The sequence below is a fragment of the Branchiostoma lanceolatum genome, chromosome 4 (genome assembly GCF_035083965.1).
Source record: "Branchiostoma lanceolatum isolate klBraLanc5 chromosome 4, klBraLanc5.hap2, whole genome shotgun sequence".
Classification (NCBI taxonomy): Eukaryota; Metazoa; Chordata; class Leptocardii; order Amphioxiformes; family Branchiostomatidae; genus Branchiostoma; species Branchiostoma lanceolatum.
The window spans coordinates 9,363,244-9,387,071 of NC_089725.1; the positions used below are offsets into that span (position 1 = coordinate 9,363,244).

The 23,828-nt window shown below is 41.6% G+C and overlaps 1 protein-coding gene across 1 annotated transcript; it reads left to right on the forward strand.

Moving 5' to 3' along the window:
• The first annotated feature begins 297 nt into the window (after positions 1-297).
• LOC136432469 (vang-like protein 2) lies at positions 298-19,835 on the forward strand. Its single transcript, XM_066423781.1, has 3 exons — positions 298-427; positions 16,299-16,589; positions 17,017-19,835. The coding sequence occupies exons 2-3, from the start codon at positions 16,356-16,358 to the stop codon at positions 18,373-18,375; spliced, it is 1,593 nt and encodes a 530-aa protein (XP_066279878.1). The 5' UTR covers positions 298-427; positions 16,299-16,355; the 3' UTR covers positions 18,376-19,835.
• Positions 19,836-23,828: the final 3,993 nt, after the last annotated feature.

A 23,828-nucleotide genomic window follows, 5' to 3' on the forward strand; every position in this document is an offset into this window, starting at 1 on the left:
GAAAGCAGCTAAAGCCCCTGACATGTGTAGTTGTTGTATGAAGAGTGAGGGGGTGCAGAAACCGACGCGCTCTCATTTGCTCGTCAATCAATTTTCCGACTTGACAGCATTGATAGCTCGCTTGGCTGTTCCGTCAACCGAACCCCCTCCCTGCCAATGCTGCTACTTCTTTCATTTTATATTTGACCATATATCATTATCATCATGTAAATAGTAACCCAATCTTCATATGATACTAGGATATTATTGGAATAAAATTTGTGTTTTATGTGACCAAAAGTTATGAAAATTAGAAGAAATTCTCATCAGTCTACACAATGGCCGATGGAGGGTGAGCGAAGAATTAAACAGCGCCATTACTTCCTGCACTATGTGTTTTGTGAACGGGATGTCGCCTAGTTCTCCGGGTTGAAACACGCGATTGCAGGTAATTTCCCTTTCAATATTTCCGTGATTTGATCTGGTATGACCTTGTATGTGTTTCCGATCGCTAGTTTGGGGTGTAAGCGGCCAAACTGTCGGGATATGTCCTCCCGCAACGCTCGATACACACACACAAGCAAGGCTGCCATGTTTTCTGTGTGGCTTGCATACATCATTTTGCCCCTGCTTGACCGGGGACGCAAGTCAAGGGTTTTGGTAACTTTCTATCTTTCCTGCTTCTTCCCAACGCTTTAAATCATTGCCGATTCCTTGTCCAGTAAGTCAGTATTCCATAAGCGTGATGTTTTTGTGTTCACCGATGGGTTTGAACTTATTTGATGCAATTAGTTTCATCGCCAAAGGGAAAGAATCCCGGTCGTGGCTTTCTGTGATTTGCACTATTGTGTACTTCGGTTGTGTGGAAGACATATTTTCTAGCTATCTGTAGTTTTCTGTACCCTTGCGTACGCCTTGAGGTAGCAAAGGAAGTGAACTAAGTGTACAGGTGGAGTAAATTGAATATGAAGAGTATTTAGGGAAGGTGTAAAATAGCCTAAATGGGATTAGAAGCCCCGTAGATATACGATGACCAAAGGGGGTCATGTCCAGTGTAGTGGGCAGGGTGGGAGGGCGGTTTGGGTGTGAAGTGGCCCCAAGACTGCAAAAACCATCAGCTGAACAGTTGTTGTCTCAGAGGCACTTCTGGGCTTCAGTTGTGGTTTCTGCTCTCCGATCGTTTGTTAGATTTCAAATAGACCCTCTTTGAACACAGAAAAATGCAGTACTAGAGAAACTGTAGTACTCAGAATATGTAGTTACTTCAATAGAGTTAGGGTTAGGTTAGTGTAATAGTCTTTTGTTAGCATATCTTCTTAGTAAGGTTGCTATTATCTTGACCTTTGTCATGTATGCAGTAAAATTACCGTAAGCATTGGATTGTAATGGTTATTAACTATGATACTTGTGTTTATTTTAGGAGATGTTAATTGAAAGCGGCAGTAATATTGTACAGTGCTAGAATCGTGGGATTGTTGAACAAATATGTAATTTTACTGCATATAGTTGGGGTGTAGATGGCAGAGGAGAAAATAGGGACTGGTATGTTTAGCGGAAGTTTATTCACAGTCAAGATACTAGCATTAGTTTATTAAGCAGTAGGAAGTAGAGATGAAATGGTTCAAACAGATGGACCCTAACCACATGTGGGAAGTGAAATGGGCTACAATCTTTCCATCTCAGCAGTTCTGTTACAATGGTTTTAACTACAGCCAAATTACTGTTATTTCCTGTCAGCCGTTTTGATAATTGCGGCCGTATATCTCTTGTGATGTTATATTGAAAATCACAGCATTTACACGGTTGCTGTGGAAATAGTTGTTACCTGGGGTCATTACCCTCAATCAGAAAACTCCAATGGAGACTGCACAGACTACATTGAGATGTTTGATCGCAGGCATGTTGGTAGCTGCTGTGTTTGTGTTGTACTTAACGATACACACAAGTTCTTTGTCAAGGTTATGTACTTTGATGTTACACATACTGTACACACATTGGGGTGCACTTGTTCGAAAGGTCTAGTGGATTAGACTGGAGTTTCTTGCACCCCTTTGGACTGTCTGTGAAAACCGCCAGACCAGTGCTCCATGAGTCAGTCTGTCTAGTTGCAAGGGCTGAATTACGATTTCCTCTTTAGAGGAAGTTCAAGTGCCTCGTTTCTGTCTAATGTTTCCCTTCTGGCTTTGTTAAGAGTTACGAATATTTATTCCTGTACGTTTTTGTTGGTTCGTTACTTCCTAATTCATCTACGTTGGCTCTTATCCGCTAAACAACTGCACAATCCCGTAGCAGGTGATGATGGAACCACAACCGTTGGCCGTCACTTCAGTTGGGTTCAGAAAGAAAGATCACAAGCAGATGGAACAAGCATTCTTTTGGCTTAGGATCTCACAGTGTATCATGGAACCAATTTCTTGTTTTAGATGGATAACACATGGTTTGTGTACAGCTGGGTCAGCTATTTGGACTTTTGCATCCAAGTTCCAACCTTTACTGAAGCAAATGAAAAGTTGATGCAAAGATACAACTGGAAAAGGTTTTAGTATAACATTATCTACAACATTGAGGTCTATGGTTTTACCTTCGTTACTTTAGCAGCTTAACATCTACCAAAATAACAATTTCACATTAACCTTCTCCCTGCTGAAGTAGCGTTTTGGCACCAAAGTTTTACTGGTGATGTTGCTTGGCAGCAGGGAGAAGGTTAAAAGGCTAGAGCTACAGTCACCTTGTTGTGAAGACACAGACCTTGGCACACCTGTCATCACCATCTCCCAGTGGGCACTTCCAGAAGTGGTTGGCACACTGGGACCAACTCCCTGTAGCATCACCTCTTCAATAGGGCCACATGGTAGCCTGATGTTGCTGACAGTCTTACCTTGGCTTTATAAGAGGTCTAGAACCTTTCCTGTTTTTCATTGAAGCAGTAAGTCTTTTTGAGAAACGTTACCCGCGCGCTGTGTTAGTTGTTCGGCTTGCATGGGATGTTTTTTTCTGGGTTGCAAGTTTTTGCATTCGAATATATTATGCTACACACATAAAATGTAGGAAGTAACAAAGGCATGCTTTATTTTCTGCCAGGTTGAAAACTGGTAAATATTGTGGTGTCTGGCAGTCTGACTTTCTGTATAGCTATGTTTACACCATGTACACTTCTTTTTACCTCAAAGAACTTTGACCTACATCATCCTTTACGTAAGGCCCTTTACTTTTGGCTTGCCAACATTCAGATAGTTTAGACCTGTTTTTTTCCAAACAAGTGTCAATGCTAATGTTTCCTTGTGTCAAGATATACTTAAACTCTTGACGGACCAAAGAACTCGCACTTGGCTTTATACTGTTGCTACCGTATGTCAAGTTGCCTAATACCACATCTGCCAAAAGAAAAGTACTCCTCCTGAATAGCTAAATTACAGGCAGCTATTCATATAGCATTCAAGGGATTGATGTAATCATTGTGTATTGCATATGATCTGTAGTTAACATTTTGTCCAATCAGTTTGGTATCAAAATTTTAACAAAACACTTAAACAGGTACCATTGAAGTAAATGTTTCGGTACTGAAACAACATAAATCATGTATTCTGAAGAGCATTTTCCAAAAAAAATATTTTGCTTCTTTCCCTATTTGTCTTAATGTGAAATAGGATACCATCTAAATTCTAATTAATCTCTAGCTGATCAATGTTATTTGATACAGGAGTTTTACAGATTTGTTCCATGGATAAGGGAAGAAAGACAAACCAGTTGATCAACATCTTATTGTACATTTCTGTACAGTGATTCCTTCATTTTTCTTGTTAGTTGACTTGGAAGCAACAGGATTTGTGCAGGGTGGGGACTTTCTTTTAATCTGTGAGATGGTAGCCTGCCTGTTCACAGCTGCGAACAAAATCCCTACACAGTTCCTCAGGCAGTGATATACCAAACATGGAAAAGTGTAACACTGACAGAGTCAGGCTGTACCAGTTTAACATGCCCAGCCACAACCAAGAATTCAATGGCCACAGACTGGATGGGTTGTTGTTTACTGTACAAAATGTACTGAAATTTAATTAAAATAATTAGATCAGTGTATAGGGTCCTATATTAAAATTATTATGACCTTAGATCATGCATAGATTTCAATATTTTGTTAATGTCTCATGGTAAAAAGAGTTTAAGTTTAGGATTTCTGTATTTATGAAGAAACAGACAAGATATTATACAATGCACATGCACATATTTGTTATTTCATGGCCCACAAAAGATGTTGTAGGTACATGCTATTATGTTAAGATCAGGGTAAATTACAAATATTTCAAGGCACACTTAACTGAGGAAAAGCTCTGCAGAAAGTGTGGCTAACTAACACAGTAACAGCACAGGTAAACACTTGTTTTTGTTGACGGGTCTTATGGATTACATTTGTCATTTTAGCAAAGCCGCTGTTACCCTCCTTACGAGAATACAAAAATTACAATGTACTTTCACTTTGTTTTGATTTTTAGGAATGAGATTGTGGCTTCCATATTCATGTTTATTATTAACTGACGTTCATAGAGGATTAATCAAGCCATATACCTTATTCATTTTAATAACTCTGACAACGTTTGAGTGATGAATTACGAAAATCAGAACATTGGAAATGCTGAAGTGAATTCCTTGAAAACCAAAGTCAAGCAGATATGTTTAACATGTCTTGATCAGCTTAGATCTAGTTATCTTGCCCCACAGATGTTCATTATGTTGCTTATCAAATGCAACAATGATTGTGTATTTGTAAGAAGCCACAACCGATTAATAAAAGAGACCAGCTTGCTGTTATGCAAGAACACTTCAGAACAACTGGAGCAGAGAAAGTCTTGTTTGGTATTCCAGCACAAGTGGGTTTTGGGTATCTTTATCACATTAAGTAGGCTTGTGATAGCAGGGTTCCTGTATAAGACCTTTTCCAACCGTCTTGAGCTGTTCTGATGTTTGTACTAGAGAGACATTCTTGCCCCATATCAGTAAAACATGGACTCACTGAGATTATTGAATATCAATTTTATCAATCATTTGATCTGGCTGCTCTGGAAGTTGACTTCAATATAGCTTCACCAAAAATAACAGTTACTCAAGCAACTGGGTAAAATTTGATCCAGTTGCTTGAGCAACTGTTTTTTTGCATTTCTTATTACATGGATGTCTAACCTTCATCAACCTAGATATTGCTACAGTTACAATCATGGAATGTAAAGAGAGAAAATTTGCATACATTTTTTTGTTTCTACTTGATTAACACTAGGGGGAAGGAAATTCTTGGAATGTTTTCAGTGATAGATTAATCGAGCATTGAAGTTGTGTAAAAATTTAAGTGTGTTTTAATTTCAATTTTTAATCAAAATATTGTATGGATGGCGTCAAGCTCATCAATTATTTCAATTCAAGATTGAGAAGTTAAGTGCTAAAACTAAAAGATTACCTGCTAATGTGTTTTGGTGCAGACCGTATTCTAACGGGGGGCGCCCGAACATCGACGCGCCCTAACATCGCACGGGTTTTTTACTGATCTTATTTTGCATAAGTACGCCGTGTTTGTGTCCAATAACTAAGCTGATAAGGAAGGTAAATAACCCAAGTTCATGCACATGATTGTCATTTACATTCAAAACATATGTGTACATATTCATTTCTTGTTTTGTCGAAAAGTAGTATTTTGACAATAATGATGGTAGCGCTAAGTAGAGGGTCACTGCGTAGCTAGACGGCCCGGCACCTAAATATACGACCTGTGCCAAGCAGATACATAAGTCACACAGCTATCATACACATAAGAAAAATAACTTCATAAAACACTAAAAATTTGGGTCTTTAAGTGTTTGTTGAGAAGAAAACCGACCAAAGAAAAACAACGTAAACATTGCTGTCGTCTGACGACGTTGTTTTCCCGCCATTTTTGGGGGCCGCGATGGTGGCGAAACAATTCAACGCACAGTTTTGTTACGCTCTAACATGTGATTCGTACCGTCTATGAAAAGGAAACTGAATACAGAGATGGCGAAGATATTTCCCAATAAGTAGACGGAGTATTGTTGATGTCAGCGGTGTCGTTTATTCGTAATGATTTCGTAAGTCGGGCCGTATTCAATACGTACGTCGGGCCGCGTAGTAGCCTATTTCCCGTGGAAACATGAACTGGGATGCGCTAGATATAGCCCTTCTCACATGACGTGAGAAGTGCACACAGTCAAAATTTTCCGGTCAAAAGAAAGCTAGAATATAGCAGACTTCAAGCCTAATTTACATTTCCCTAACTTCATCACTAACTTCCGAAGAGAGCAAAATTACCAAAGCGTAGGAAGTTAGGCACACTATCTGGCGTAGCACTAAATCAGAAGGTACATTCGAGAAAATGTCTCACAGCGTCTTCCGCATGTAACGCGGAGCATGAAGGGCCCATGAACAGTATGAATACATTTTTTGTCCAAGTATGGTCTTTAGATGAATGTGTTCAAAATTCATTCATTAAAACATGACCATTCTCTGGCAACCAGCAATGGAGCGCCGTGAGTTCCAGCGCGTAAAAAAACGTCCGATATTTGGGCACCCCCCGTTATATTTCAAGCATCAGTGATATTATATAGTTCTTTCCCCTGGTCCCCATGTATTTGCCAGGTGCCAACATGTCTTGATGCTCATTTGCATATAAATGTGTTCTTTAGGAGATGCTTCCGAAGGATATAGAGACATTGTAGTCCATAATTAAGTATGTAGGCCTCCTATATTGGCTGTTAAGACACACTTTGTCTTCTGGGAAAGACCTACTTTAATGGGGTTTGTAGGACAGAAGACATCTGGTGGACCATGTACCAAATTCTTGACCTTGGTTGCGAGATTCTTGGCTACCCTAACAGACAGCGCGGTCGGTTGTCTTGCGGGCTGGAAAATGGCCCTTTAGATTTGCAGTGTTGGACGCCTTCAACCTTGTTGGAATGGTTCTAATTATTCGCACCAAGGTAACAAATGTTCACAGTGGGCGGATTGTGCGGTTCGGCCGTGGAAAGCATTGTGTGCATAGAGGGGACGGCTCGGTGGGGATTGGCCAGAGGCAGTTCAAAGGTTAGTACAGAGTGTGTGCTTTTCGCCTGCTCGCATAGCTGTGTTATTACACATAGCAATGCTATGTGTACACAAGTGGATACTTGTGACTGAACCACGCCACAGTATGGAAGAAAATGCAGGGACTTTTAATAGTCTCTGATGCTGCAGTCAAGGTTGACTTTTGAAGGTCCCCACTGGGAGCCCATGTTTATCCAAACAGCAGCTGTGCTGGGCTGTAACACTGGCAGCAGCACTGTGTGCACCATGGTATTTTGGTTAGAGGAGAAAGAACAACACTCTCAAGGCTTCAGCACACTGTGCCTGTGAAAGGGGTCAGTTGGCTTGGCCAGTGGGCAGTGTTTGTGGCGGGGTGGCCCGACGTCTTTGTGCAGACAAAGGAAAGGTTTTACCTGAAAGAGATAACCGGTAAATAAATGCATCCTCATGAATAATACAACAGTATCTCAGATCTAGGCCGCCGAATGTATTACGGCACCACAAAGGAATACCGTACGGTAATGTGGGCGCCTGAAATCAGTGCCCACATGATGGTACTTTGCTAGCTAGTAGGATTGCTGTCTGAGTCTCTGACTGATATGTAGGCATGTTGCCTCAGTTTGCTACTCAGAGTCTGTTGATTGGAGTGCCAGACAATGTATTTAAATTGTCTGAGCACAGTCACCACAAGGAATCAACTTGGACTAATGTCGTTACCGCTGTGTCTGTCTGTGACCTCCAATTTTGACATATCTTCAAACAAATACATGACAAGAATGGCGGTGTTTGGCTATCCATACTTATTACATCAATTATTATAAACACACTGAAAGTTTAAGACTAAAAACTAACAGTGAAGACATAGTACGTGCCTGGTGTTTGCCACTTATGATTAATTAGATTCCATTAAAATATCTTTCTTTGCCTTTGATTAAGTCATGCCATGTTGTAATATAGATTTCTAAGGCTCAAAGGTCATTCATGAAGTATCTGGTTAAATCACAAAATGTTGATATTTGATATGCAAGTAAATCTAGACCATTTAATTGTGTTACAAGTTATGTAACCTCCAAGCATTCAGTACTATTCTGGTATGAATTGATTTCACTACCATTAAAAAAAAGTAGCATGCTTTGAATGACATTTGTTTTCAATGAATGAGACATATAACGTTTAACTTGGGAGTCTTCTGTTATACACTGTATGTCACGTTGACCACTAATTCAAGCATGTATAGATCTACAGTTCGGTTAAATCTTCTCAAGAGCCTGGTTAGATCTTCTCGCTGTTTTGTGTATGTTCATTTTTCTGCCCATTTCACTGGTTTTCTTTGAGAAATAAAGTGGTGTAGCCTTCTTAAACATTTTACCGTCCTTAGTTCCTATTATTTGTGGTTGGAGACAGTTGATATTGCAAATCTTTAGTTCACTTGCAGTTGCTACTGCACAAAAGAAGATAGGGATAAAAGTTAGGCGTCACGGTCCACAATGAAGTTACAGTCACATCTTCCAGTTTGCTCTTGCCTGGTGATATTTAAAAATAGGCACACCGTTATCTTGTTCTCTGCTTATCCTAATGCTATCTTGGTTCAATTTCTGGTGATATGTCACTGATACGCCGACTTATTGAAACGTAAGGTTTAGATAAGTTACTTCAAATAACAGTTGAGGCTGTACTACCCAAGTTAAACCTTGCAGACAGCAGATTAGAGGCATTCCTGTCTGCTGTTGAACTCTAACTTACTAGTTTCAAGGCTGCCCAAGTGCTGTAGACAGGATTATCAGCCAGCGATCCTACGTACAGGAGTTTCTCCTCTAGCCGTTGAACATGCTGCCTGACAAGTGACATTGTCCTGCTGCTGTTTGGCAGCTGCCCTGTTTTCCCCTCTGACCGCTCAAATGCAGGACGGAACCATGCATATGTATGCAACCTGAAGCACCAAAGTGACAGCCAACATTCCACAAAGGGGCAAGCCTCACAAAAGCATCTCTGTACCGCCAGGGCTATTATGCACTGCTCCGCACGTTTTGTGCCCAGCGCGGGAAGGGACCTCATTGTCCTTGAGTAGAAGACAAATTCGAAAGTCATGTCCGTGAGTTTAAGAGTGACGCGGAGCTGCTTGCACCGTTTCTGCTGTTTCTGCATGCATGCCAGCCTCCTGATGGCTGCTAATGGGTTTCTGGGAGAGATTTGGGCATCAGATCAGGCTCAAGCATGTCCAACCAAGGTGACATCCACACACTTGTATGAGATCCTCTTAGCCCCCTGTCTTTTCTGCCAGACTTGCATCTCATCCCAGGAAGGTCAAAAGGTTCAGGTAAATACCATCATGTGTGTACGTTTCTGGGCTGTGGGCCTGGGGGGAGAAAGTTGCCGGCTGTAATAGCCTGCAGGGTACAGTGTGATGGATTGGGGACAGCTGAAAGTTTGCTAGAGTAAGATAACATTGTCAGGTGTGTTGGAAGATAGGGGACCACTATTGAGAGTCCACTCTATTACATTCACAATGATTTATAACAGCAACAGAAATGTGAGCTTCTTTGTGTTACACAGAAATATGTTGGCCGGAAAAGATCATAAAAATGTTTACCTGTGCATAACAAGAGTAAATAGAAAAGTCTGCCAGGTTCAGGGAAAGTTGATATACAGTCAAACCTGCCTAGGCGACCACCTTTTCAACGCGACCACCTGGCCATGGCGACCGCTTTTTCTCGGTCCCGAAAATTTTCCCCATAGGCACAAGCATTAAGCTGCCTGCCCAAGGCGACCACCCGTCCAACGCGACCGACCGCAACGAATTGGGACCGCACAGAGCACAATCCCTGCCCATGGCGGTCGCCTAATTTTCAAGCGTGTGGTGACATCAGATCATTTTGCTGTCGGATTTCACGGAAATGTTTTCAAGACTTTAAAGGACAAAAATAAGATCAAACATATATAGAATAGCAATGTTATACCATCGATTCCTCCATAAAGTGTTTTAATAAAACGTTCCCCCTATAAACATTGTAAAGACAAATGTTTGTGATGTTGTTGTGCCTATCGTAATCTTAAAGTTTAACGTGAACTCAGTTCCGTTTAAACTCAATTTTCAAAACGAATACGTAGTGCATGGCGTCAAAAAGTCAGATTTCACGGAAATTACTATCTATTTCTTGTATTTTCAACAAAAATGTGTCTGTGTCTTGCTAAATTCCGCCGAAAAATGACTTCGCGGCGGGCAAAACATCAGGCGAGAAATGTTGTTCCATGGTCCCGACGCCATCTTGGATTTCGGGCGGCCCGGATTTGGCGTACCGCTGACCTTTCTAAAACACGATGATTTTGTGTATGAACATTTACGAATACTCTAGTTATTGGTGAAAATCAAAATTCTTATTTTCTTTTTATTTCCATGAATCTCACAAACCTTTATTGGACGCTGTGCGTTCTGCTGCACTGACTTACCCTTCGATGCGGTGGCACAGAGCTTCGCGGCGCGGCGCGACGAAATCACACCGTTAACGCGTTCCGTTTTCATCTTTAGTTGTCAGATCGAAAATTTTTTTACCCTTTCATCCAGCGGTCGGCGACCCAAAAAAGGCTGGGACCAGCAGGCGTTTTCTAGGGATCTGTCTTAGGCCTTAAAACTTCGACGATGTGCGTGTGTGTGTGTGTGTACTATTCAATGTATCGTTTTGTAGTCAAAATTATGACGAAAATTTGTACACGATGTAGCGGTATGCAATTATCACATCGATAACGGAAAATGTAATTTTTGTAGGATCTTTCTGTCAATGAGAATTGAACCTGGCGAGGGTCATGCTGTCTAAATTCACATAATTTTCCATCATTTACGTACTGTATTTGAAAACCTCGACCTGGAAACATGTGAGTGGAATCCTCTTCATGGCGACCACCTGTCCATCGCGACCGTTTTTGCTCGGTCCGCCTGGTGGTCGCCTTGGGCAGGTTTGACTGTAGATGGAGTTGTCTTACAGTGTGGTATTTCCTGTAACACGGTCTGACAACATTGTTCTGGTAATGTCAGGTCAGTCTGCCTACAGCTGTATTCTGAGAAAGGCTTACAGCAAGAATGTAGCCTAGTACAGTATTACCTTGTCTGCGTTTTGGCAGGATTTCAGCTAGCTTTTATGTTTGCTGTTCAGGAACTAGTTTAGCGAGCACGGTCTAGAGAGCCTCCAAAGAAGTTCTGTTTATGTTGTTTTCAATGTTTAGACCATAAATGAAGAACTATTTAAGGGCAAACTGGAGTCTTTCTTTTCCTGTGATGATTCGGACCCCATGGGAGTTCTTGGATTCAAGTTCAACTGTTTATGGTGTTGTACATGTTTCTGACCAAACTCAAGGTCAAAGCTAACTTGCTGGCTCCTTAAGTGTTGTTTTTGGACAGCATGGTCGAGATGTTTCCTCGCAAAGCTGGGTACATTTTCAGAAAGGTTGTTGGAATGTGGTGACACGTCCTGCCCACACAGCTTCACCAACCTTGTCCTGTCATGGCATTTCTACATGATACATGGTGGCTGTACCCTGGACAGATTAAGAAGTGTTGAGTGCCTCTTGGAGAGGGTAAACCTGATAGGCAAAGAGGTTTGTGTGCGGCATATATACTATGGTGGGTGACAAAGAATTCTCAGTGTGCTGCCTTGATATGAGAGAACTACATATATCAAGGTATCTTATCAATTGTTGATATGCTCCCTGTAGAATTATACCATTGTTTTTATTTGTTATATTCCATATCATATAGAATGAAAATATTTTAGAAAGCTGTCTTGCTGTAATAGCAAACGATAAATCTGTTCATGTGAATATTAACACAACTTTCTTTATAAACATAATTATGAAATAGTACACTAGTTTGTGAATGGGAAATTTGTTTCTGAGGTCTTCTATCCTAAAAGTTTTCACAATGATATAGTAGTGGGAAAGATGTACACACGTGTACTGAAAGAATCAGCAAAATGAATGGGTGAATGCATTCGTGTCCTGCTGAGTAGTATAGTGTAGTTTACTCACCAAATATGTCTTGGTTAGCAGGTAAAGGTATACTCCATTCAAGGTTGACTCCGTCATACATTAGGTCCTTGTGTAGTGGATATGTTTGAATTGACCATAGTGGTAGATAATCCTAAATAAATCTCACCCAAGGCCACCTTTCTTTCTCATCAGTCACTACAGACAGGTGCTGTGAAGTTGGGCAAATACTCTTGTACCTGGCCAGCCACAAGTGTGTTTGTTTTTTCCTCAGATCTTTTTGCTTTCATGGCTAGACTAACTGTTCCCAGGTACAAGTATGTTTTGTTCAGATATTTTCTTTTGTTTCATCCAGTAACGGTAAAGTACCCCAGTCAGTTTTGCTGTTGTTTGCTATTGATTAGGTAGACTGGTATTTATTCTAGCTGCAGATATTGAGAAAAGATATTGAAGACTTAATTTTCTCAATTGACTGATAGTTAAAGAAATTCCTACAGTGATTTTTGGCATGCAATAGATGGTATTGTTTATTACAAAGGGCACTCTGACAAAGTCATTGAATTTTCTACACTGCTGCTTTGACGGTGGTTAAAATATTCATGACTTGGGAGGTAGAGAATTGTCTTCCTGTTTGTAGACATTGGTATTTGAAGGTTAACTATGATGTTGAGTTGTGGTCTGGTGACCTTTGTCTCAGAGAGGCCACAGACAAATGGAGGCTGGGTGGCGAGCAAACACTTGGGCAGAACAGGTCAGTCAATGAGGGAGCTCCAGGTGCCCTATCAGTATGAGGGTCTGCATGGGGGATCTTGGCAATGCTTAACGGTAAATTTAAGGGGGTTGGCAAGCCTAGTAAGTTAACTTGTCTTGCAAAAGGTTTCGGGAACAAGTTTTTTGCACTGTTTCATCGTATTCATGGGTTGTCAGGCAAAAGTAGGCTGTGAACACTTACATCGTTGGGCGCTCCGTTTTGACAATCTGGTGTCTGACTGCCTAATGCGACCGATTTGTCCATAAGTCCGAATTAAGGATAAATGATAACGTGCTACCTAGAATTTAAGTTTCTAATTACACTTCCCAATTAATCTATTGACAATGCTTAGGATAAAGTGGGCCAGCTACCATTAACAGTGAATTGTAGCTTGCTGTGCTTCAAATGCATTCAGACTGCCTCCTATGCTTACTGCGACAGACTGAGGTTTGTTTAGAATGGTGGTTTAGTTCATATGAGAAGAATCTTTTGGCACAGATGAATGTTAGTAAAGAGTTGATATCTACTGCACACGGTGCTTCGACTGTGCTGATTTTTTTCACAGCCCGAATCCTCTCACTATCAGGCCTGCGGTATCTGGAGGGTCCTTTCCTCATTGCCACTTGGACTGAAGTGATTTTCTCCTTTGAAGTTTCCTCTACAAAACGAGGCCCACCCAGCCTTAGGTCTCATCTCCCATGTCCTCAGGCCTGTGGATAGCCAACTGTTTGTAGAACTGTACTTCCTAAAACCCGTACTCGGAGATGGGTGATAAGGAAAGGCTTTCTTCCATGTTGACTCGATGATAGCAACTGGAGTTGTGGCATATCACACTGATAACGGTGCCAACAACAGATGATGAAGTGCAGTTTTTGGAGAGGGCTGCTTGCGTATGGGAAAGTTTCATCAGATTGTTAGCTGCCTAACAGCTGGAGTGATGTTCTAGGCAGGATTTTATTTTGTGTAATGATAATGGTGATGTAGTGAAGCAACCAATCTCGGGGATGGTGTTAAGGGAAGTCTGTACAGTGAAGAGATTTTGAATATCTAATCTAAAATTAAAAAGTTTGGCATTCTAAGGGTACCCATGAGGGGACTTAATTCTTTTTTCTTTTTTTAGGCCACATGTAATGATAAGATTGATTCTTTGTCAGTTTGGAGGGTCATATTGACATCCATTTTTTTTACCTTTGATCTAAGATGATGTCAGATCAAATGTAAAAAAATGGATTTATCACACAATTTAGTAAAAACGTAATGGTCCTCAATTTTAGCATTATGGTTGCAAATGATAGCGTGATGGCGCAATATGCTAAAATGTACTAGAACCCTGTGAACTGTGGTGATGCTGGATATTTATTTAGATAATATGTTTTTGTGGTCACAATTATGTACTTCTTCACAGACTGCAATAGACATAACAATTTGGTGGCAATGATTCAGCAGTAAATTGCTTATCCATTTGATTGGGTGGGTACCTGCATTTTTATGTCGCCTTCTTGTTCTGTTTTTGCCTGTCCTACAACAGCTATGAGTCATAAATTATGGCTTATGTTCGTCCACTTAAGTCCTTAATGGTTCGTGGTAGTCCTGATCATGTGATGTTGATCACGCTGATTGTTTGAGCTGTACATAGCTGGGATAACTAAGTATGGTAGGATGTCAGCTCCATGTACTACACGTTGGCATGCTTGGTCTGGGAGGGCCCAACATTTCACTAGCACATGCTACTGATTTGTTGGGGAGGTCAGAGGGGTCCGCTGTTTACCTACTTAATAATTGGTAATGGGATTTGTGATTGATGGAGTGGGCCAAATAAAGGTATGGAATTCAGAGGAGGCTGGTAGCAGGGGACTGGCTGGTATTTTTCAGTACCAAGTAGTGGCCATTATTCTCTGTGGTAGAGGGGAGGGTAGGGTCTAGAAGGCTAACAGAAATAAGTAGTGTGATACTTTTTATAAGTGATGTATATGTAAGAATGTTACTGGTAACTGGGAGAGCTGTGAATGTGATACATTCTGTTTCTTGTGGAAAAAACAATCTCACTACAAGATAGAACACATATTGGATTACCGTATCAAGATAAGTTGTATGAATAGACATACTCGAGACAGTTCTTAATATATAGAGTAATGCAATGCCAGACATGGGAGCTACTAAGTCTGTGTTTCTGAACGAACAATACTGAAGTATTAATAGAATTTATAGTAGTATTGAACATCGCCTATCCGCTACGAGCATAACCAAGAACTTGAAGAAGGAATGTAGAACCGGAGAAGGCCATTGATGTCCACCTGTGTTTTGTTGGCAAACCTGCACATTCCCTGACTGATGTCTTGATACCTGATACAAAGAAGGGGGCTGCTGGCTATCCATTGTTCCTAGCTGTTTGTTTACTATGCACCAGTGGCGCACTACCATTGTGAATGTGAACTGCAATGTGAAGATGTAGGCTTTCCAAGCTGAAGGCCCCCACAGCATTATTATTTTCACAGGATGATTTTCAATTGTTTAATTCCTCCTAGTCTGGTTAGATTATAGATATATAGTAACCAAAAGTCTTTGTGAAATTCAAATTGCCGTCTTTACTATTTTAGTGTGTGCCCACACCTGAAACATGTGTTTACACATGCAGCTGGGTAATGGACAGGCCACAAGAACCTACGGGTGTTTCTGCCAAATTAGGAGGAAAAGCGCTGACAGACTTACAGGAAGAAGCTAAATAGTTTGCCGTCTTTGCTTTGGATACCATTGTTATGGAAACAGTTAAGCCTTTCAATGTCTTTCCCAAACCTTTTTTGCTGCTTGGGCTTGGGCAAGGTCTCTGTGGTTTTTGAAAAATAAGTCAGGAGCGATACTGTATCTCGGATAGACACCTGGTATTTTGAAGGCTGTGGTTTGTAAGTACATAGCAACCGGATGTGATGTTCAGGGTGAAATGAAATGTCAGGGATGATGAACCATGATAAGGTACTCACTCAGGGTTTACTCTGTGGTGATGTACATGTAACGTGCGGCTGCTATTGTCATGTTTGCGAGTTTTGCGAGTTGAACAAAGGACACCTTGGTTTTTGCTCATTGATTTTTAAAGTAAGCTTTTAGTCATCTGATGACGAGTTTGTTGTTTGTTCATTCATTCAGACCATTGTAGTGCCTAGTGGCACATAGGGCAACAAGTTTCCTTGCTGTTTCTACAACAGGGTATGTTTTGCAGGGAGGGGTTGCTAGCCCTTCCCCTTAAACGTGCTCAAAGCACCTTCTCGAACATGGGACCACCATTTTACATCTATTCAGAAAGATGGTACAGCACCAACGGCGATGTCCTTCCCAGGATTGAACCTGGGTCTCCAAGTTACCAAGTAATTGGAACCAGGAGCTCAACTGTAAGGCTGCTACCAGTTGAGCTACAGGGACATCCCTGATGACTAGTGCAGTATGACAAAATGTTCAAATTGTTGACTCAAAATCAAATTTGATTGTTAAGAATGAGACTGGCTAACTAAGTTTTATTGTTTTTTCGTCTTCACAGAAATGACGTGACAGAGGCATCTTAGTATCAGCTGGCAGTGAAAGAAACAGCATAACCATGGAGACAGAGTCCGTACGGTCGGGCAATAGCAGCTACGTGAGCCACCGGTCGCACCGCAACCGAGACAAGCATCGGGACCGGGAGAGAAAACGACGCCACAACCACAGCACCAGCAGTTCCCTCCTGAAGGCGGACCGGTCGGTGACCATACAAACTCCACCACACAGTACCACTGGAGGGGGCGAGGGGGAGGATGGAGAAGAGGTCATCGAGGTTCAGATCCTGCCTCAGGTCAGCATAACAGCCTCCATTCTTCTGTTGATGATGAATATAGTTTGTCCTACAGTTAACAGAAAATCGTTCATACCCCTCATAACTTTCCATTTGTTTTGTTCTTTATGGTGCAAGTTTTAATGAAAGCAATGTGCATCATTTGCACAAGAATAAGGTAGCTTTTCATTGACTAGACATGTTGATCTTTAACTCTAGTGAGTTTACATTCAGAAGTGATCGGTCATTATTGATCCCGAAGAAGGCGACACTCACAGTGATCGTTGAAAATTTGATCCGTGAATACCTTAATGTTGGAAGAAAGTTAAGTCTTGTACCCTGATTACTGCCAACACAGATGAGCTTCCATGATGATGTACTTTGTTAGTTGCAAAGTGAAGTTGCCTTTCCTGTTCTCTAACCTTGGTGCTGTTGTGTTGCTCACTAGGATGACAACTGGGGAGACAACACCACGGCCATCACCGGCACCAGCGAGCAGACGTCCATGGAGGACATCTCCAGGATGGCCAAGGACATGGAGGACAGTATCGGGCTGGGCAGCATCCAGCACCTCGGGGTGGTCATTGCCACCACGTTGTCCCTGTTCGCTTTCCTCACCCCTATCGCCTTCGTAGTGCTTCCACTGGTTCTGTGGAAGGAGACATTGGACCCGTGTAACACCGTGTGCCATGGACTCTTCATCAGCTTCGCCTTCAAGCTGTTGATCCTCCTGATCGGGGCGTGGGCGCTGTTCTTCCGCAGACCGAGGGTGGTCATGCCGCGCGTGTTCGTGTTCCGTTCCATGATCATGGCCCTGGTGTTCGTGTACACGTTGTCCTACTGGCTCTTCTACGGAGTCCGCGTGTTAGACGAGCGCCCGTCCAACTACCAGGACATCGTGCAGTACGCAGTCTCCCTGGTGGATGCACTGCTCTTCATTCACTACCTAGCAGTTATTCTAATCGAACTCAGGCACCTCAGGCCCCAGTTTATCGTCAAGGTAGTGAGGAACACCGACGGAGAGAACCGGTTCTACCACGTGGGCCAGTTCAGCATACAGCGGGCCGCCGTGTGGCTCCTCGAGCAATATTACCGTGACTTCCCACCGTACAACCCGGCCCTGATGCACATACCCACGCGTGCGCCCAAACAGCTCACCGGCTTCAAGTTCTACGACGTGGACGGGAACCCGGGAAACGCCTCGGCGGGACAAACGCGGGCCATGATCGCGGCGGCAGGGCGTCGTCACGAGTCGATCCACAAGGAGAGGTACTACGAGGAACAAGAGTACGAGAGGAGGGTGAAGAAGAGAAGAGTGCGGTTTGTGTGTGCCACGGAAGAGGCATTCACACATATCAAACGGCTAAGCGAGGAGCGCGGTCCGGCCGTTCCGATGGATCCTCACGAGGCTGCACAGGCGATCTTCCCGGCGTTCGCCCGCCCCATGCAGAAATACCTGCGCGTAACCAAGCAGCAGCCTTACCACACCATGGACAGCATCCTCAAGCACCTCGCTTTCTGTATCGTACACGATTGTACCCCCAAGGCCTTCCTGGAGCGCTACCTAACACCCGGGCCCTCCATTCAGAACGAGAGCGAAATTCACAAGAAGCAAAAGTGGACTCTTGTGTCGGACCTTCCTCTCCACAACTCGCTGGAGCCGGGTATGAGCTTCGCTCTACGGGAACAGAGCTTCTCACTGCTCGTCACTGTCATGCGTATTCCAACCATCAAGCTCAAGGAAGACTACCAGGATCCAAAGAGCAACAAGTTTGTTCTCAGACTGCAGTCAGAAACTTCAGTCTAACTCAGTCTACCCCCCTCCCCACCAACAGGCTAAGTTTAGGAGTGTGGTCTTAATAATTGTGCTGTCAAGTCTGGCATAGTGTTGATTATGGACTGTCCCCCTTCCTCTGTGTGTAAGGAAAATGTTGTGGTCATGAAGGATATTTAAATTGGAAACCTGTGGTGGAACGTCATGTGGTAGGAGATGTCCCTTGGTCTGTCACAACTTTGTTAATATTGTGTTTACAGATTATTGCCTTTGGTCGTAGGAGATGATTGTTTTCTAATTTCTTACAAAAAGTAAAGTAGTCGTTTACATATTAAAGTGTTCAGAATTACTATACTGTAGAGGATGTTAGCGTATTGGTACCGATAAGTAGACTTTTTTTACTTGCACAATTCCTTGCACATCAGCGTTGACTTCTCAACAGTAGGAAACTAATATTTAATTGTGTGTTTTGATGAGTGTTGTAGGAAATGGGTATGTGGATGTCAGAACCTTTATGGGCGGCCCACACTGGCCAGTCAGGCACCTCTGTACATATATAATATAGTAGTCCCCAATTTTCCAAAACAGTTGTCACGATATAGATAGACCTGTTGTCTACTTAATGACAGTTCCTGATTGGTTGAACGGTTAACGAAATTCACTGGCAGGAGATCAAAGTTGGTTTTCAAACCTCAGCCAGCATGTACAGATGCGTAACAATGTTAGTTTATAACCTTCATGTTGTAAAGAAGAAGAAAAAAATCGAAAAAAAGGATCTAACCTTCGGAAACGCCAGTCAGAGTTCAGGCCGTGTCCAAGTAGGGTTTCCACAGCAAAACTAGTTTTGCAGACTGTGCCTTCTAAAGTGTGTAGGCTTCTTAAACACAACTTTCCTACTTCAAAATTGAAAAACAAAGGGTCCATTATTTTCACCCTCTCCTCGAGTGATTTCGTAAAAAGAAAGTATATTTTCTAATGATAGGTTCCGTTACATGGCTTAATGCAAACTTTTTCTACGATTTTTGACACCCGGGATAGCTCTGAAGATTTTTCATGGGACTTGCGTCGAGTCTACTTGTATATATGCCCCAATCTGGAGAAAAATAGGTTTCCTCCCCAACTACCAGAATAAGTGAATGGTCTGCAATAAATTTATGTCCCTAACATGAGAAATTTGTGAAATTGGTGATTTTAAATGAACGAGTAAATGTATCTGTTAGACAACAAAATCAATGGCTGAAAAAACAGATTCGAAACCATATCATTGGCGTTATAATATTGTGATCAAAAGGGGAGGAAACCGATTTGGGTATAGGAAATTTTGGTGTAAGGAACATGTGTAGAACACTGTATAGCTGTACTTAAAGAGTATTGTGTAGTGATGAATATTTGCCTAGTGTGTACCCCCCAGATCTGAGTCGGTCTCCGTGGCTGACATGATTTCATAACTCTTGCCCTGTAACTGATGAATAAAGATATCATACAGATCAGGACTGTTGGCTATTATTATTATTATTACTTGTACAACTTCATTGTCTTAATTGTTAGTTGTTGCTACCATGCAGCTTGTTAACTGAAAGTATTCACATTCCTCAGTAAAATTAGAAAAATATTAAGCAGTTTCCAAACTTTCAGTTGAAATCATGTTGCCAGACGAAAGCTTGTAGGATACCGTAAATGCATTTAACTTTGCGGTAGTTTAAAGGTAGCGGTTTTCGCAGTAACCTTTTAACCTGTTAACTTAAAACTATCGCGAAAATACTTGTTAAACCCCACTGCAAACACTCCATTTTTCTTCCTACTACGAAATTAAATCACTGCGAACTGGAATGCATTTACTGTACCATCTAACAGGCTTTTTAAAAACTTTTAAATGATAACATGAGTCAAAAGATGGTATTTTGATGTCCAACATGGAGTTACCTGTTCTAGTCCATGTAAACTATCTTAAGATGAGTGACAAGCCTTTATGAATGTCAGGTGAGCTGCCTTTTAGCTGTCAATCATTTTGCACTCCCAAAATCACCAGGAGCATTTGAAATCAAGTGTAATCTGGAGGTTATTTACTGGACTGACAAGGTGCGACCTGACCTGGACCTGCTAACCCCAAACACCTCCTCCAGATTTGCCACTTACTGTAAATGTTGACATTTTTGTGGTAGTTTTATGTTTTGCGGTAACCTCTTCATGGCGAACTTAAAACCATTGCGAAAATGCTGTCTTTCGCGAGCCTATTCCTTGTTTTAACTGCAAACTAAAAACCACTGGACACTCAATTTTCTCCCTACCACAAAATTAAATAGCTGCGAACTCAAAGGCATTTAAAGTATAGGCCAGTAACACAGCTCTAACCTCACATATAAATGTACCAAACAAAAGGACATGTAATTACTGAACAGGCCATCATGTTAAACCTTCAATTGTCATAAATCTGTTGCATTTAATTACCATCCTCCTCGGCCAAATGGGCCTGCCCCCATTCTTTGAAAAAAGGGCAACCAACTATTAAAAGGGGAGTTACTAGTTGGAAGCGTTTGTCTACTTGATAGTCATAGCACAGTGCATCTGTGTAACACATAGAACGTTACCTGAGACACCATGTCTGCTCTTCTGGAAACATGTTTACAGACTCATTAGCCTACAATTTCTGCCCAAAATTATATGTGTGAATGGACAAGACAGAAGTAGCAGCTTGTGGTTAAGGTTATCAATAGATGTGTCCAGATTCAGTTCTATAGAGGGCTACACCGATAATGTTTCTAAGTATACACATTGTATTGCATGTACATCAACCCCCAAGTTCCATTTTATAGAAAGGCATACAGTCAAAACTGCCCAAGAAGACCACTCAGCAGACTGATAAAATCTGGTCTATATGGACAGGTGGTCACTATAGACAGGATATTGTTATCTATGGGACCACCAAAAGTGGTCACATTGGCCAGGTGGTCCTTTTGTAGAGGTGTTCACTTGTGCAGGTTGGATGACCAGTAGTTGAAGATGGCAAAACATTTATATTTTTCCAGCGTCATCATATGTTGACAAAACAATGAGATGATATCAAAATTCATCACTTTTAAAGTTGTTTGTAATTACCAACTACAGTCCATTAACTACATCTTCGGCAGAACATCTTCCACTGATCCATTGCGAAGCCCAACAAATTCATTCCACATGAACAATGTAACAGTGTGACCCACAGCAGTTGCCATTTCAGCGTAAACATAGTCCTTATTCTAGCTGTGCTTTAAGGCCATACTTATTTGACTACATGGATGACATCCTATGGGTGCTGCAAAATTGATGCAAGCATGCAAAGAAATAAAAGTTGGACAAAAAACAAATTGCCTTCATTATGAAGGTTTTACAACGACCTTTAATACAGAACATCAGGGATCTCCCTAGAAATATAGAGCAGGATGGGGGAAGGGTGCCGGGCACAGGGTACGTGTCGTGAGGGGGGAGGTCTGGAGGGGGCGCACACCTCTCAAAAGGAGAGCGGCTGTTGCTTTTTGCCTTTTTCAGACATAATGCAAGTCATTTACTGCAACTTCAGCTTTACATCTGAAATTTCCAGTTTTGAGCAAAATAACAGGCTTTGCTGGGTAAAAATTGGAAGAAATACCCTAACTTTGAAAATCAACAGGATGGAGCTGGGATTAGAACAGGATGGAGGAGCGCCACTGTTCCATTCTTTAGGGAGATCCCTGGAACATGGTATGGCAAAGAATGAATTGGATTTCTATTTTCTTCTTTTGTACTTTTTTAGATTGGAAGACTAATAATTTTGCTCTTTGCTCGAAATTTATTTTGTGCAAGGAGTAAGTATACGACAAAGTACGTTTTACAATACGAAAGGAAATTGTATCAAATTAGTATCTTTTCCGATATTCTTTTGCAATATTTGCTCAATTTGCAGCTTTTGTTGTACGATTAACAGTTTGGTCTCAATTCTGTTCTTTTTTTAAAGGGACGAAAATTGATGCAGGCGCGGATGTCATCCATGTAATCGAGTCAGCGTGTCCTAACTGAGAAAAGGGTTATTCTGATTTGAACCCTGTCTGACAATGATAATGAATGCCAGCTTGTGTTATTGTCAGTTTCCTGGCAAAATGATTATGTACTGTGTATTCTTGCTACTCCTCTGACCTGTAGGAAATCATGATGTGGTGACCCATGAAGACACACTGAGAAGATGTAGCCTCCTTCGCAGGCTTCTAGGAGGGCCAGTGTTTGCTATTTTATTCTTAATTTTTAACATGGGCCAGGCTCTCTTAGATGCTGGTTGCGCAGAAACTAGCTTCTAGAGAACCATGTTGAAAATCGTGAATCAGCGCTCCCCCAAAAAAATAAACGCAGATGCTCCTAAAAGTCTGTGAAGGAGGCTAGAGAAGATGGCACCCTGCCCAATAGGGTTGAGCCAAGTGTCGATCAGCCATACTTAAGTCCTTCACACCGATGTACTACCATGACTTCTCACACGGCAGTCACTCAAGGTAACACCAAGGATTATTCCCTGCCATGCAGGTGATACTGAAGTGGTCGAAAATGAGAACTTTAAGGGTAAATGAGGTGTGGAAGAAATGGGCATGGGAAGAGATTTTCTTGTTATGTCACCTTGACGTTTAACCATCTTCCTGCTGTCTAACTCTGTAACCAATAGGGAATCGGGTGCCAAACGGCTACTTCAGAGTGCTAAAGGTTAAACTGTGTTGGACATTTTATCTTAGTTATGACCTGCTAGGCTGACTGACATTGTTGGGGGAATCAGTGTATGGAAGAAATTGTATTATATCATATTATATTATATACAGAGTTATAAGTGAATATCCTCCGGTATATACACTATATATCCACATGAGAGTTCCAAGCCCCATGAAAAAAGCCACCATATTTCTTTGGAACAGTGGAATTTTACCACTGTGCATTCCCTGGAGACCTAAACATTGGGAGAATATTTGGACTGTTCCACAGTGATAATGTCATGGGGAGGGTTAGACTTACATATAGCAATTTTTTACATGCAATTCTACTGTCTTTTTCTGAGTAAAGCAGTTCTATTTGTTAAGACTGCAGAATGCCCTTGTTTGCGCACGTTCACTTCTTTAATCAGCCTAAACAACATCGTGAGTTGTCACCATAGAAGAATGTGATGACGTGGATATCAGTTTCCCGTGGAAGGACAGAGCAACTTGACCCCATGGAACAAACTATTTACTCAATGAGTCATAGGATATTGGAGAGGCTTTGGTGAGGATTTTCAAGAACACAAATGTTTGCAAAAGTTGTAAGGTACGGTACTGTGAATCCATTTGATATTGCAGATGGTAATTTTAGCAGTTGAGGGAAAGGGAGTAGTTCACAGCATTTGATTTTAACGGTGGGACACACATCACTGTCTCAAATGTTAGTTATCAAATATTTTCAATTATGAAATCTTAGAGGTTGAAGTGACTGTTAAAGTAGCTAAAATCAAGTTCCCGTTA